Source organism: Parus major, chromosome 12 (genome assembly GCF_001522545.3).
Source record: "Parus major isolate Abel chromosome 12, Parus_major1.1, whole genome shotgun sequence".
NCBI lineage: Eukaryota > Metazoa > Chordata > Aves > Passeriformes > Paridae > Parus > Parus major.
Genome location: NC_031781.1, coordinates 16,387,906 through 16,403,780, shown reverse-complemented (window position 1 = coordinate 16,403,780; position 15,875 = coordinate 16,387,906). Strand labels below are relative to the sequence as shown.

At 42.9% G+C, this 15,875-nt stretch overlaps 1 protein-coding gene across 15 annotated transcripts in view; it reads left to right on the top strand.

Annotated features, from left to right (window-relative positions):
- Positions 1 to 15,875, top strand: part of FOXP1 (forkhead box P1) — a 373,214-nt gene that overhangs the window by 303,587 nt on the left and 53,752 nt on the right. For all 15 annotated transcript variants that reach the window (XM_033517465.1, XM_015640593.3, XM_015640594.3 and 12 more), the window contains 2 exons: positions 2,771 to 2,930; positions 9,038 to 9,242. In XM_033517465.1, coding sequence (XP_033373356.1) covers positions 2,771 to 2,930; positions 9,038 to 9,242 — 365 coding nt within the window. The remainder of the gene's footprint in view (positions 1 to 2,770; positions 2,931 to 9,037; positions 9,243 to 15,875) is intronic.

The following is a 15,875-nucleotide window of genomic DNA, read 5'->3' as shown; positions in this document are numbered from 1 at the left end:
GTGCCGTGGTGGGGGCCGGCGGCCGCAGTGCTAACGAGGGCTGAGCGTGTACCTTGACAGATGGAACAAGCGTATTCATGTACGGCATCCCCCAGGTCATTCTGTGAGTGCCTTGTCCCATTGTGCTGTGGTGAAAGAAGGAAAACACAACAAACCTCCCCAGCCCCGCTGGTGAAAGGGACCCGAGCCCCGAGCAGAGCAGCAGGCAGACCCCAGCGAGGTTCCTGGGGGTTTCACTCACGGGCTGCAGGGCGTGAGCAGTGCCCGACAGCGAGGGGCAGAGGTTCTGGGGGGGATCTCAGCCCTGTTCCTGCTCTGCCCTGGAAGGGTTGGGGCTCCCCAGAGCCAGGGGGGTGCTCGGGGTAGCCGCGGCGCTGGACGGAGCGCGCTGTTTGCCGTTTGTCCTCCGGCACTGTGACAGTTTATGTTAGGCAGTAGGGAGTAACCTAAGAAAGGAAAACAGACCTTTGACAGAAGCTTTAGGGAGGGGATCAAAAATGCAAGTTTTATCAGGATATTTCAGCATTTTAACACTGACTACTGACCTGACAACAGGACTGCACCGAGACCTTTTTTGTATGCATTCAATTGTGAGAAGTAAACAAACTGCCTTGTATCCTGTGTTTGGTAACTGGGTGGGGAGCACAGTTTGGCAACGTGTCTTGCTTTTAAATTCTTTCTTGGACAATGGGCCTTGTATACTTTTATATCCTGGCTTTTCAAAGTAGAGTGTGTTCAAGAGCTTTTCTTAGGATAGCTGAGAAGACAACCAAATGGGCATCAGTCCGTAGATATAAAGAGGATTTTTAAAAAAAACCTCGTGTGTCTAACTTTGCACTCTTTATGGCAGATAGGTAAAACACAGCTTACTACACCTAGCATTAATAATATAAATACATCACTATAAATGCATTAGTTATATATATTTTAGAACTAATATTTATGGTGGCAAACATTACTTCAGCTCTTAATACAACTGTTGCTGGGGCCTGCATGCATATGGTGCTGTTGCAAATAGTTGCAACAAATGGATGTGTCAGAGCAAGCTGTTGCAAAGAAATGTAAACTCTGTGAGTTTCAGAATATCCAAGCACCTATTTGTTTAGATGTGTTCCTGAAGTCCTAGGTTTTCTTTAGAAATAAGATAGAGTTTAGAAATAAGATGAATAGATTGGCTGACTCTCAGAGTTGTGGATATAAAGTTAGGTGCAGTATTAGGATTGATGGTACATGGTGGTACAAGAAGGTGGGGGTCAAGCCCGCAGCTCTTGTCTGGCAGTCCTGCTCCAGCAGCTCTGGTGGGACTTTTTCCCTGTGTAACACCAGTAGGGAATGGGGCCAGTGATCCTCTGGCTTGGTGTCAAGGAAGGGCAACAGAAAGCTCGGGATCTGGCTGGGGTTTGTTTGTGAAAGTGTGCAGTTTGGTAAGAGTTAATTTTTTTTCCATAATTGTTAGCCATAATGTGTATAAGACCTCCACCTTGATATGATTCCTAGCAGATTAGGGATATTAGATAATTTCCTTCTATTTATTGTACTACTGCACTGTATTATCTTTCTATCACTCAGATAATTACTAAGGAAATCTACATTAATTTTTTTTGGCTAGCACAAGGAACTGCTAAACACTGGCATGATGTATTGATGTTTTACACAACAAAAGTTTTCCTCCTGTCATTGTACAATAAATAAAAAGATATTTATCAAAATGCAAAGCCTTTCATGGATTTTAAAGAACAAAGCAAATAAAATACAAGATGAGCATGGAAGCAAAACCTAGAGGCTTCCTTAACTGAACAAAATTAAGGACTCTGAAGCCTCGAGTACTGTACATATTAAACACTCACATTCAAGTAAGATGTTGTTTGCTAAATTATGAATGTGTGTAATTAAAATCTAGTGGCTGTTTCTATGAAAGATTTACAATGTTATTTCATCGTTTGTCATGGCTAATTAACAATATTAGATGAAGTTTTTCTTCTTCAAAGGTCTGATTTTTTCTCATTTATTTATGTCAGAAGTGATAAACAGAGTAGTTAAAAGCTTCTCCGGGTACAGTAGTGAGAAAAGCAACATGTTCTTTTACACCTCGAAGGTTCAAGGTTCACATCCCTGTGGAGTAAAGCAACTCCATCTTCTTTCTAGTGAGAATAATTAAAAATTTCAAAGTGCAGAAGTAGCAGCCTTAAATACAGCACAGAATAATTCCAGTGTAGCAGAAAGTATTGTGGGGCTTGATGGATGAAGAAGAGAGAGTGAGTATAAAATACCGTAAATTAAGCCAGTCGAATTGCCTTAATAGTTGAGACAGCCCTTGAATGAGCAAACAGAGCACAGTGAAGGGTTTCTTGTTACATCTAAGTGTGATGGGATCATGGGGTGTGATTCTCATGTTCTTTGCCTCAAAGAATTACCCAGGATTTTCACCAGTGTTTGCTTTACCCAGCATTGAAACACAGCCACGTCTGGGGTAAAACATGAACACATGGACCAAGAAATGCTGTATGCATTTGTAATGGGAATGGCAACAGGGATTTAGGTTGGGTGAAAGTTAACCACTGGAGATGGGAAAATGCAGCCCTGTGTTAGCTCCAGCATCTAGACATACCTTGGGGTCTTTGCCAAGGGTGGTGGGCTCACTGGCTTGGCCTTGATACCGAGTTACTGCCATCAGAATTGAAGCAAGCTGAGACAAGGAGCCTTGTAAATCCTCTGCTTTGCTCTTGTATTAACAAGTATGCATTTTTATATTTTTTTTTGTGTTTTCCAGCCCCAGCAGCAGCAAGTGGCCACGCAGCAGTTGGCCTTTCAGCAGCAGCTCCTACAGATGCAGCAGTTGCAGCAGCAGCATCTCCTGTCTCTGCAGCGTCAGGGGCTGCTGACCATCCAGCCCGGGCAGCCTACTCTGCCTTTGCAACCCCTTGCACAAGGTAGGTGAGGGGTTTGGGTGGCAGGGCCAGTGTGTGCACACTCACATGGAGTTATCACGTGGGGGAGAGGGAGAAGGAGCTCACAGGCTCATAGAGTAATAAGCACAGAAACATGCTGACAGGCAGGGTGGGCATTATAAAGGTGTTTTTTGAGAAGGGCAGCGCTGCCATCCTGGGCTGCTCTGACTGGCAGGGTGCAGAGGGCTTGGAGTTCACGTGCAGTTTGCACAGCTCTAGCCGCTCTGGTGGACTCAGAGCTGCTGGCTGTGCTCATCTGGTCTTGGAATCCTTCACAGGAGGAGTCTTTATTGATTCCTGGTGCTGGCTTCATGGCTAAGGGTGTGTGAGAGCAGCTTTTCCTTTCCCAGATGTGTTGATTGGGCCTTCCTGGTCGCAGCCTGGCCATGAGCTGGCACAGAGCAGCTCTGACCCACAGGCTGGGAGCTCTGAGTGCCCTTGGCTGTGGCTGCCAGGGAGACAGGACAGGGCTGCTCTCCACAGCCTTCGTGTCACTGCCTCAGTGCTCCTGCTCCTTCCTCCACACTGAGGCAAATTGGGATTAACTCCATTTAATTCTAATGGTGTTATTGACAATTAGATCCTCCTACGTCTTTATTCAGTCCTGCACTCTGCAAGAAGTTACTGCTTTGCTGAAATCCCAATTTATTTTATTTTTTTTAAGACACTGATACACTGAAAGCACTACTTAAATCCACAATACTTTTGACAGTGATTATAACCTAGAGTTTTTATTCTGTCTTTTCTTTTTTGGCTTAAATTTATTATTTTACTTTTTAAGCTGGGTTTGTCTGCAAGCCGTGGGACAGTTTTAACAGCCTGAGCTCTGGTTGCTGTGGTTATAGCAGACTGTTTGGAGTTGGCATGGCTCAGGCATGCCATGGCATCAACCATGATGCTTGTATTTCTGAATAATCCTGCCTTCTCCTTCCCTTGCCCCATAATAAATTTGAACATTCACCTTTATAGCTTGAGTCAGCCCAGGCTGAATGATTTGGGATCTTGAAAGCAGCCTTAGGGCTGTTCCTAGTTTCTAAATCATACACTGAATTTACATTTAGCCCTGTTCACTTAAATAGAGGGGACAAGACAAAATTGCTTCTGTTCTTCACCCTCCTTTTTTTTCTGTGTACATAGCTGCAAAAAAGGAGAGTGAGGTGGCTGGTGAATATTAACTTATATGGATAAACAGGGACCAGACTGGGGAGTGGAGTCTGCTTTGTTGCGTGGCTGATGTGCTTTATTTAGGCTTGTTTTTGCCAAACCCAGGAAGGCATTTGAGTGCTTAACTCCTCTGTTAAGAGGCAGAGCTTTTGGGGGCCTGACCCATGACTCCCCAAGTCTCAGTTAAACTTCCCAGCATCCCAAAATTTGGGTGCCTGATGTAGAGCAGCACTGTGCAGGAGCTGGAGGCTGATCCATGGAAGGTGGTGCCCAGCTGGGAGCTGCAGGATCAGGCTTGGGGCTGTACCTGGTCAGTCACTGTCGATGCAGAGTGATGGGCAAAAGGTGTGAAATGAGTCCAGGAAAAAAGGGCACGTAGATAAAACGCCATTTACGCTTGCAAGATGTTGTAACGTGCATTAATTACACCTCAGATTTATAGTTGGAAGCATCCCAGGCTGTTCCCACACAGCCACTGGACTCAAGCTTCAACCTTGCTAATTTTTCCCACAGCTCCTATACCATTAAGTTGGCTCAGTAAGGTTCATTGTATAGTCCATCAGTTAAGCTGTCCAAAGGAGGGCAATTGGGCAGTGACAAGACACGCTCATGTGTAATGTGAAAGAAATGAATGTGGTGATGCATGAAGTGTAATCTGTGCAGTAACACATCGGAGACACCAGTAGGTAATTCAGCCGTCGTGGCATTGATTGATATGGTTAGCAGGGAAGTGTAACTATTAGTCCTTGCCCAGGAGCGTATTTAAAACCTGAGGGGTGCTGACTTGCACGCCAGAGACGACACAAACATAAGCAGAGAGGGCTGGTTCTGGCAGGGAAATGAGCTGAGAGCGCTGGGGGCAGCGGGAGCCGGCAGGGAAGAGGGACTTGAGACTTGAGGCGGGTTGCAATCCAGCACGATATTTTATTCCTTTTTATCAGAGAGACGATGGCTTAAAACTGATGTCATTATGAGGTTTAAATCAACTTTCTGCTTGCTTGAACATGGTCACCTGGGTATGGAAGTACAAGGACACAAAGAGGTTGAGCAACTCTGTTTGTCTTTGAGCCGGTGATACCTGGGGTTGGGAAATTGAGTTCCGTGAGCAGTAATCTGTCAACTGTCCCCACAACATACATTTTTTAAACCTGTGCCTACATTTTCTTTCATAATCAAGAGGACTAGTTGTCCTGAAAAATGCAATGAACAGCCAGGGCTGTAGTTTGAAATAATGGGTAATAGACGCTTCTTATTTAAAAAAAAAAAATCACATCTCTCATGCCCTTTTGTTTTCAGAACAGTTTGCAAGACTGAGACAAATACTGTATATGTGTGTATAAAAGAAATAAAATCATCCCTCTAGTAAATGTAGCTGTGAATTCAGTTTAAAAGCATTTTGCTTTTATTCTTAAGTATCTGTAATAGTAATAAATGTTTCCAAGGAGAGAATGCTACTTCATAAGTGACATTTTCGTTATGTTTTCAGAACTAATAGATTGTTTAAATCTGTATTTTAGTTTCATTTTAGTTTTTAGTGCTCGCCTATTGTCTTAAACAAAATAGCACATCCTTTAGCGTTATATTTGTGTCATCTTTGCTGCTTAGTATTTAGACACTTCTATAATCTAGATTTTACATCTCTACATAGCAGCAATTTTAAAATAAACCCCATTTCAGCAGTGTTCTGAGCTGCTGAGAGTGAGATCTTCAGTATCTTTAAAATGAAACTGCAAATCACACTTCAGATCACCAGCAAGTGAAAATAATAGGACTGAGACATCCGGGTGCCTGATTGCTCCTGTAGATTTGGCAGTTTCAAGTCTGAATCCCGTTCCTGGTCCATAGGAAGTTGCAGTGATCTCGGGTAATTGCAGCGCAGTTCTGGGAATCTGACTTGAAATTTAGCTCTCGCTGTTAAAATGAGACTGTTAAATGGTAAATTACATAATTTATTGCGAGTGGTCGTGGATCTATTTGACTTGCTTTTGCCATTTGTTCTATTATTTTATTTAACCATTTTGCTGGATGAGTGATGAGCGTACCTTTCAGCTGCCCAGTTTGACAGGCTACTCAGGAATTCTCTCCAGAGTTATTCTAAAGGAATTAAATTTAAGGCACGAGGAGAGAGGCTATTTTTAATTTCATTTTATTAATCAGGAGATGTAATCAATTTTTGGCAAGGGGTTGTGTGCAAACGTGTATGACATCACAGTTAGCTCTTTAAATTAATGTCACCCAGCCTAAGATCTTTACTATCTCCAGCATTTTCCCCCACACAACTGAATGTATTTTATTTTTCCTTCTATCTGTGGTATAGTTGTTTTTAGTGCTAATGGGAGTTACACTTCTATGGGAAGTTAGACCAAACACTTTGACTTCTAGAGGCATAAATATCATGTGTATGTCTGTTTTAATGGCTGTAACACTTTCAGGATTTTCTTTGGGAGAAAGCATTGGTAGATCCAAAAGTGACTGGGGGGAGAGGAAAGTGGAGAACAGGGAGAGGAGAGTGGATGATAGCCTGTGTCTAATTAAAAATCTACAGAAATCCAGACTAAAAAAAAAAAAAGAAAAGGCCAGTTATTCTTTTCCTATTTGCTTATTCTGGAAAATAAAAATAGGTGTCGGCTCATATGTTCTCATATCAATATGTTATCATCAACAGACAAGTCTATTCACTATTGTTTCAACTGAGTAAACAGTGTGTAAGGGTCAGCCCTGCTCACAGGTAATTGTTAGTGTGCAGACAGTCCTGTCAAGCGTGTTAGCTAAAAATACATCCCACACTGTCACTTCGCAAGGTGTTTGAAAATAATAGCCCCCACACAGCAAAACAGGACACGGGCTTGTGTACTGACCTTTTTCTTTGTTTAATTTGCTCAGAGGTTTAATTCCAGGGGACAAGTAATAATTGAATATGTCTAATAACTAAATGCTCATTTGGGACAAAATCCATCAAAATATAATTGGCATTTGGGGCTGATGAAAGGAAAATGACGTGGCTTTAGAGAAACGGATGTGTCCTAAGAATATCTGATCACTTAATGTATAAATTGAAGCCTCTTCCCTAATATATATTAATTGCAGATACTTAAGGATTTCAGCATTTTTTTGTAGTGAACCGTTACCAGAGACCAACTGTTTTTGTTAATGCTACTCTGGGAAAGGCGGGGAAGGTTATTGGTCTGTCGTGCAATAATTTACTCCTCTTTGATATGCAAACGATCCACGGTGAATATAAAAAAATCCTATCAGACTCATTTCACAGTTCTTAACCACTTAGATTCTCTGGAGTCTATCGCCTCATTAGACCAGTGCTCTCCAAAGCTAGCATAATTAAAATCTTTAACAGTTTAGCAAAGTAAAGATGTTTGGCTGATCACGTTGAGATGATTATCTATCCATTGTATTCTAAATGACAAAAATAAATTAAATTTAGACCTTGGCATTTTTTATTATGTGTTTCAAATGAATATAATGCAGACTGCCTTTTTTTTTTATTTCAATACCTTAGGTTGGGTGAGGTACATGCCTGTGTGAGCTGCTGCTGTGCACTCAGAAAATGGCAGGTTTCCTTAGGATAGCTCAAGAGCTACAACATGGTGAAACAATGAACAGTCACCCAAACGATGAGCTGGAAGCACACTGATGAGAAACCTCTTTAAAAACACATAGACACTGGCTTATTATTATTATTTTTTCCCTGAATATTTGAGTGACGTGTCTCTACTGCTAATTTTTTCCCATGGCCTTCTCTGAAAGAGCACTGAAATAGTCTGCAGCGAGAGAAACTTGACTTGTTGGATCATGTCACAAACATCAGCTTTATCCAAAAGCATGATCTCAGCATGAGCACATGCTTCACCTTCCATTTGGCCCATTGAAGTTTGCAGTTTCCAGTTGCATTCGTTACTGAATTTTGTCTCCCTAACCCCGGTGTCCACTTTGGCACATTTGAAAAAATACTATTTTTTATTATTATTTTTTTCTTGAAGCTTATTTTCTGTTTTGATTTTACTTTTGAATGGCTCATTAGCATCGATCTAAGAAATGACAGTAATAACAGTGTTACTTGTATAGAAAGTTATACAGTTTTTCGGTAGACACATCCATCAATTAAGTGAGCAGTTCGAGAAACCAAAATTAATGAGAAAGATAGGTGTGTTAATGAAATAATCATAGTATAATCAATTTGACTGTTAAAATTTGAAAAGCATTTCAGGAAGACAATATGAATTCATAATTTACGTCTAAAAGTGATTAATAAAAACTGTATTTAATAACAAAGCTATTTGTCATCATTTAAAACTTAAGCACAAAATTAGTCATGTTGTGGTTCGTGTTGTCATAATAATAAAGCTGAGTATTTTTTTTCCTAAGACCTTCTTTGTTTTTAAAAACAGGTTAGAGAGTAGTCACTTTCTAACTGAGTCTAAGTCACTTTTTTTTGGTTTTTTGCTAAAAACAAAAGGCAAAAATAATTGTGGAGAAAGAAAGAAATCTAATTTCTTAGCTGAACACAGCATATCCAGTGGCCACCTTTGCTGTCAGTCTTGCTCTGGGTGTAGGGGGTGATTTTTGCCCAAGCAGAGACTCTGAAAATGAGCCTTTGGTCTAAAAATTGCAAAAATTTATAATATTTAACATGATGTTTGCTGTGGGTGTGGTGTTGTGTGGATCCCTCTGCCCCAGAGCCTGGATTTTGCATTCCATGAGTATTGCAGGTGTCACACCAGAGCGCAGCAGAGTCGTGCAGTGCAGTATTAGCATTTAGTTATTAAAAAAAAAAAAAAAATACATGCGCAAAAACACACACAGGCAAAACTAACACTAGGCTTTGTTTACTGACTCTCTGATTTAATTACTGTTTGAAGACGGCCGAATTAGCTGTTAATTGATTTAATTATCCAATTTGTTTGTTTCAGGCATGATTCCAACAGAACTGCAGCAGCTCTGGAAGGAAGTGACAAGCTCGCACACAGCGGAGGAGGCAGCCAGCAACAACCACAGCAGCCTGGACCTGTCCACCACCTGCGTCTCCTCCTCTGCGCCCTCCAAGACCTCCTTAATCATCAACCCACACGCCTCAACTAATGGACAGCTATCAGTCCACACTCCTAAACGGGAGAGGTAGGTGCCTGTGGGGTTTTCCACCCTGAGCATCTCGGAGCAGCGTCCCGGAGCGATGGCGAAACGCTCGGGAGCGGTGGCCAAGTGCCTTGGCCTCGGTTTTGTCCTCCACATCCTGCTCTGTCTGGTGTTGGCGTGGTTGAATAGAGTCTCCACTGGGCAGAATATGCTCCTTTTGTTCAGATCTTTATGGCTTGTTAATTGGATCAATGTGGGCACAATTAGCTAATTAGAAGTGCACTGGATAAGCGTATTGGGAAGTGTGAAGAAGCTGGGGATTTTTTTGAGTTTTGCATCACAGGTGTTGGTACTCTTGTTGTGCTTTGGGTTTACAGGCTGGAGATGAGCAAGAAAATCTGTTGGTCAGTACAATCCCCATTTTTTCTACCAAATTTTGGCACCCTATCTCATCTGACATATTTGCCTTTTTGTACTCTGTAGTACCTGCTTTCACAAGACACGGTTGAGTTCACCAGGTTTCTCTAAAACAAAGTGGCTTCTTTTTTTCTTTTTTTTTTTAAGTGCTGATAAAATTAGCTAACTGGTGTTGTTTGGCTTTTAAAAGTGTGAGTTAATTTATACTTGCTCAGCTTGCATTGTTAAAAGAAATGGCTTAAATCAGGGGTTGTCTGTTGACGTGCTTCTCGGCGCGGGCTCTGCTTTATTCCAGAGGATGCTTTATTGCAGGTTTGTTTCTTTACACCCCCAGATTTCACTGAGGCGTGTCTAACAACGTAACTTTTGCTTCTGGGGAGATAGACAGGCCCAGGCGCCAGGGCCGTGGGTGCCAGCACCGGCTGCAGCCTCGGCGTCGCTGCCGGAGGAGGAGGAAGAGGAGGAGGAGGAGGAGGAAGGGTCTCGAGGTGCAGGTGCAGTGGGGAGGGCAGTGCTCCTTTGCAGTCAGGAGAGTCCCTCTGCCCATCTAGAAATGTTACAGCAGACACTAGTGAAAGCTGGATTTTATGGAAACTGATGGCTTCGTCTTTCCGTCCTCCTTTCATTCATTTGAAAGAGGATAATGGAATTTTTAAGCCATAGAGTTTGTATTTCTGGTGGTCTGAAAGTAGATTGATAGGGAAGCTATATAAATACCTCTTATATCTTTCTGATATTAAGAAAATAGTGCTGCTGGGAATAGATAGATTTTAAAGGAGAGCACACCCACTGTAGGAAGAAGTGCTGTGTGTGTAAGGCATCCTTTATATACCCATTGCAAGGACGTGTGTGGGAACATCAGTGAATATGTTTATACTGCATGTAAGTGCCAAGGATTTGGTTTTCATGAAGACTTACATGGGATACTAAAAAAAAATTGATGTTTATTAAACAATTAATTCCTTTTTTGCTGCATGTAGAACTGAACAAGATGGGTTTATGGCTTTCCAATAAATTTTTTATCTATGTTTTTTCTTACCCAGTATATAAAGTAAAAACCCATGCAGCAAAATGGATCTTCTTTCACTGAATAGAGGCATGTCCTGTGTGCTAATAGCAATCTAAACAAGGAAACAAATCCAGTTCAGTTTGAAATACAATGGAAATACAGGAATCTGTTCTGAAATATGAATTTTCTCTGTGTATAGTATTGAGCAGACCTGGAAATCCATGTGTCTGAGTCCTGTAATTGTGGCCTGGAGGCAATTAGGATCTACAGACAAGGTGATACACGTGCTTTTATTAGTAAAGTTCCAGATTAATTAGGAAGGCAAAAACATGCCGTGGTATTGTTTGAGATTGTCTTAGTTTAGAAGACTAAATCCTCAGTGCTGCAATCAATACCTGTGTTGTTAAGCTTGCCTTATACTTTTCTTTAATATCTGTTGAATTCTCTGAAATATCGAAATACAAAATAGGTATATTTAGGAATACAAATACAAGAGCTACAGAATTTGCTTTGTCCTGCCTCTCTTTGGTACATGGAGGCTTTATGCCATCCATTTGCTGCAGTGATTGAATTACATGTTTATCCATAAGTAGAGCAGGAGACTACAGGCAGTAGAATGCCTCCTGATGCACTTAAGGGTTTTGTTGCAGTCTCATCAGGCACCGTGGTGCCTGCCTGGATTTCATGTGACACAGAAACTCCTCTTGGTGAGATATTTTGCACTGGTTTCCCTTCCGAAAGGATATTTATCTACAGGCAGGGAGTTCGGGGTGGGAAGTGAGCAGAGAGGGAAGAGTTGATGTGCTCTGCCATCACATTGTGTGTTTGAAAGCTCACAGAAAGTGAAATTTTAGTGGGCTAGCAAAAGAGAGCACAGGCACAAGCAGGGGTTTAGTAATTTTTTGATTGCAAAGGTTAAGACTAGAAAAAAAAAACGGGTCTGGTGCAAGCACGAGTTTTCCTGACTTAGAGCGAAATCCATGGGTGTTCTTGTATCCATCTGGCTCAGCACAACAAATCTAAGGAGACTTCTGGAGGCAGTCCCTAGCTCAGGCTCAGGTCAGGTGGGGCTGTGGGAAGGGCTCACTAGGGAGGTATCAGCCCTTCCACCTCTCATCACACAAGTCACAGCCTGGGCTGGCCAGGGCAGGTTTTTGACTTGTGGATTTTCCCTCATTCCTGCAACTGGCTGTTAGCTCTGGTCTGATACAACCAAGAGCTATTTATTTAGATTTAACCAACAATAAAAAGCACATAGTAAAATCTGTAAGTGTCCTAACAGTTAAGCCACAGCCACATCATAACGACTACCCAGCAGCCATAAATAATCATATACAGGTAGCATTAACTTTTAGGGTGTGCTGTAAAGCTGTTTTCAACCCCTTTCTCTTGGGCTTTTGAGAAGGAGTGGGCTGCAGGAGGCAAGTTGGTTATGTGGGAGTTACTATCATTTCTGCCACATGTCACTGGGATAGTTCAGGCTGTGTTTTAGGGGGTTCCTGATCCCACAGGTCAGGTTGTGAGGCTCCTCCAGACCTGCGAGACAGGAGGCACCTGTGGTAGAATCAGCAGGCGAGCAGCAGATCTGCTCTGTATCTTGGGTAAAAACACATTCTGGTTATAAACAAGGGGTTTAAAATAGCAGGAGCAGTAGTCATTGGCTGCCTGGCGTGCCCACGCGTCGCCGTGCCGCCAGCCCAGACTGGGGTTCTGCACAGGCTGCGGGGACACAGCTCTGGTGACACTGCCCACTGCAGGGCTGCTCTGCTTGGGGCCCACTGGCAACAAAATTTCTGCTTTATGACTAAAAAACAAACATTAGATGGGTGACCAGAGTCACCTGGGACGTCCAAAAAGCAAAAATACGTTCAGAAGCAGGAGGCACCCTCCGTCCTGGGCCAGGGAACACGATGGTGCTGCACTTGGTTTCTGCATGTTCTGTGTGTATGGCTTCCCTGGGAATGAAACAATTCCAGCTATAAATAATGGGTTAATGCTTTCATTCATTTGGGCTTTAAATGTATATTACATCTATGCTTTTGTCCCACATTTCGCCCAGTTTCTGTAAGTAGCAGCAGCAGCAGCTCTGGGGTTTGGTGCACAGCAATCTGTTAAGGAGATAAATAATCTGCTTTGGCATGACACTCCTACTCTCCTCTTTAATTTGTCTTACACAAGGAAAATTATAATTAAATCATTCAGGGTAAACCCTTGAGTGTAGAGAAGGAAAAAACACACTTTGGTAAAGATTGCCAATAGAGACCAACTTCCCTGTTGTGCCGTGCAGAGACATTTATCAATATTCAGCACTATTAAAGAGAGAACATTTCGTGTGATTTGTGAGGCGGATGCCAAAGCTCAAATCAAGGCTTGTTAAGATCCTTTCCCCATGCAATCATGGGCATTCAGCATCATTAGAATTCAGCACTGACTGTGTGTTTCATGCTTTGATTTTACTCAGACAATTTAATAATGTTTATTGTGCTGATTATATATATAAATTCACTCAATGCAATAAACATACCTCAGTCATCAGTACCCTAAGGGAAATATTTAGTTATAGATACTTGTATTCATTCAGGATAAGGGAAAGTGAGACCATCAACCAGCATGCAAACCTCTCATCTTATCAGCATTTGGGTTTCTTCAGTAAGAAGCAGTTTTTCTCCACACAAGTAAATAAATAAATAACAGGAGCCAGTTAAGTACATCTGCTGTGCTTAGAAATGTCAGGAACGGTACCCACTTTCCATCTTGTTCCACTGCATCTGACTTGGAAGAAACTTGATTATTTTCTTGAGAAAAACACCAAAACAAAGCAGAGGGGATGTCCGGTCACTTCAGGTGGCTACTAACTGTAAAACCTGATTAACAGTGGGCATCCTGAAACCTGCATGCTTGGGAGTATTCCCCTTGTGGATAGGTTTGGAAAACCAGAGGAGTGCAGAATCCATCAGTGCTTTGCAGTGGGGAGAGATTGCTCCAGTTTGGGTTTGAGCTGGGAGGTCTGGGGGTGCAGTGGAGCTGTTGAGCACCTCGTGCTGGTCCCATCCGCTGGCACCATCCTGCACTGACTGCAGCAGAGCCAGCATGGTGGAGGCTGTAAATAAACAAGTGAGTTAAAGAAGGTCCAGACCTGTTAATTTAAGAAGTGCATCTGTTGTTTACCAGAGGTAAGGTGCAGAGTTGCAGTTAAAGGCTTCGTGTCCAAGAGACCTTTCTCCATCTGCCAGCAGTCCCATCTCTTCCCCTCGTTGCCTTTATACCCTTTCCAAATACACTTGAGTCTTGTCCTTCCACATAAGCAAGCAGCCGTCTCATAGGAAAAATAGATGGGATAAACAAGGGGATTTTAAAATTGCTTTTTCTTGCCAGCGTGGCAGGAGGACAGAGTCTGGAGAAGACTCTGAAGGGAAGTGAGGAATGGCGTGGCAGACCATTGATCTGCTGCTTAGGCCTAATGCCTCGTGTTTCACTGTTGTTATCTTCCATGCCAGCTGATCCTCCATCAAAATCCCAAGGCCCTTAGATGAGGGCATTAGGATTCAGCGCAATTAAGAATTACAGAGTTGGGTCCATTATTAATGCTCGGGATGAAACAGTTCAGCCTGCAGTCCATATGCTCCCAGGGCCCGATCCTCTCTTGGCCAGCCTCTCCACTTAGTCCCTGGCATTCATTCTGCACTGGTGCCAGCATCAGATCTGCTCAGCCGTGTCAGCTCCCCTCAGTTGCTCTCTGCAGCTGATTTTAGTTCATTATCCTTCACCATCAGCAGAGTTGTGTTGGATTAGGTTACCTCAGATCCACTGTCCCTCAAGAAATAGGTGTCCCTGGGGCCTTTCCTCCCAAGAGGTATTTAGCTGCTCTACGTACTCAAACCCCATCATGACCCCTGTGCCCTTATCTGTGGTCTGAGCAGCTCAGGTGCCTCCATCCTTGCTGTGGAGCTGGGTTGGAGTGGGACACTTGAGCCTGGATGCCCAGCTGGGTATCTGATAAACCATCCTGCTTTCCACATGGCTGCTCTCCTTCTCATTGCACCTGGAATGGCTGTGGGGCTGCTTGGGCTGTTGGTGACAATGACGCAGTGACAGCAGGGCACCGACCTGGCCATCTCCATTTATTCTGTGCAGTGTCCCAGTGTCTGATCCCTTGGCACTCACTCCCCTGCCAAAGAAATGCCACCAGTTACTGAACGTGCTCCCCTCTGAGTCACTCTTCTGTAATCAGCTTTGAAAAAACACCGGCTGTGACTCAGACCTGGGGCTGTTAATCTTCAGTTTGAAGCCTTATCAGGCACTTTTTATTGTTCGTGCTTTTCAGATGCGGGTGTGGAGCCTCCTGTGTGTCGCCCGCACCCACCGTCTGCCACGGTGCTAAATCAGTTGTACAATTCCACTTGCTCCTCAGGAGCTCCTTCATCACACTTCTCAGAGAATTCCTTCACTGAACTAAAAGCAGCTTATTGTTTTTTTCCCTACGAAAGATGAAGCTAACCAGCCTGTGAATGTTTGGTGTGGCCCCTGGCTGGAGGAGGGTGCTGGGTTGGATGCTTGGGAAGCTGTGCCGGCGTCAGGGAGCTCCTGCACGCCAGCGCTTCGCTGCTCCCTGGTCCTGTGTAATAACCATCAGTTGTACAACTCCAAACACTAAGCTAATGTATCAAAAAGCACTTAAAATAGATTGGGTGAGCCTTGGCAGACGCCTAACAGAACTTTTCCAAATTTTAGCATATGTATTGTTTTATTCCTCCATCTGGCCAACAGATCATTGTTTGATATCTGAGTGCTTTGCATATCTCCTCCCTTTTCTTGCAACTGAGATACTTACACGTGCATTTAATACAGCTTAATGCTATTTTTACATACCAGAGAAATAGCTGATGGCTTTCTGTTAATTGCATGCACTTTGCAGTTAAACTTTTACTAAAACATTCCTGTCTAAATACTTAAGGTCCAATGAAAATTTGTCCTCTTCTTTTATTAGAGGTGTTTATGTAGTACTCTTAAAAAGGGACCTGGTTTTCGTTTACTGCACTGCGGATTTCTGTTTCTTTTTATTTCCTCCTATGTGCAAGTTGTCCTTCCTCAGAATTTGCTCAGATCTGATTGTCCTGAAGAGCTGAGCAGGGAGCTGATAAAGAGCTGTGTTATTTTTTTTAACATATGTAGCACAGTCTGAGAGCAGAAACACCCTTGAAAGTGCTGTAGAAGTAGAGGACTTAAGTGACTTTGGTGTGACTATTTTC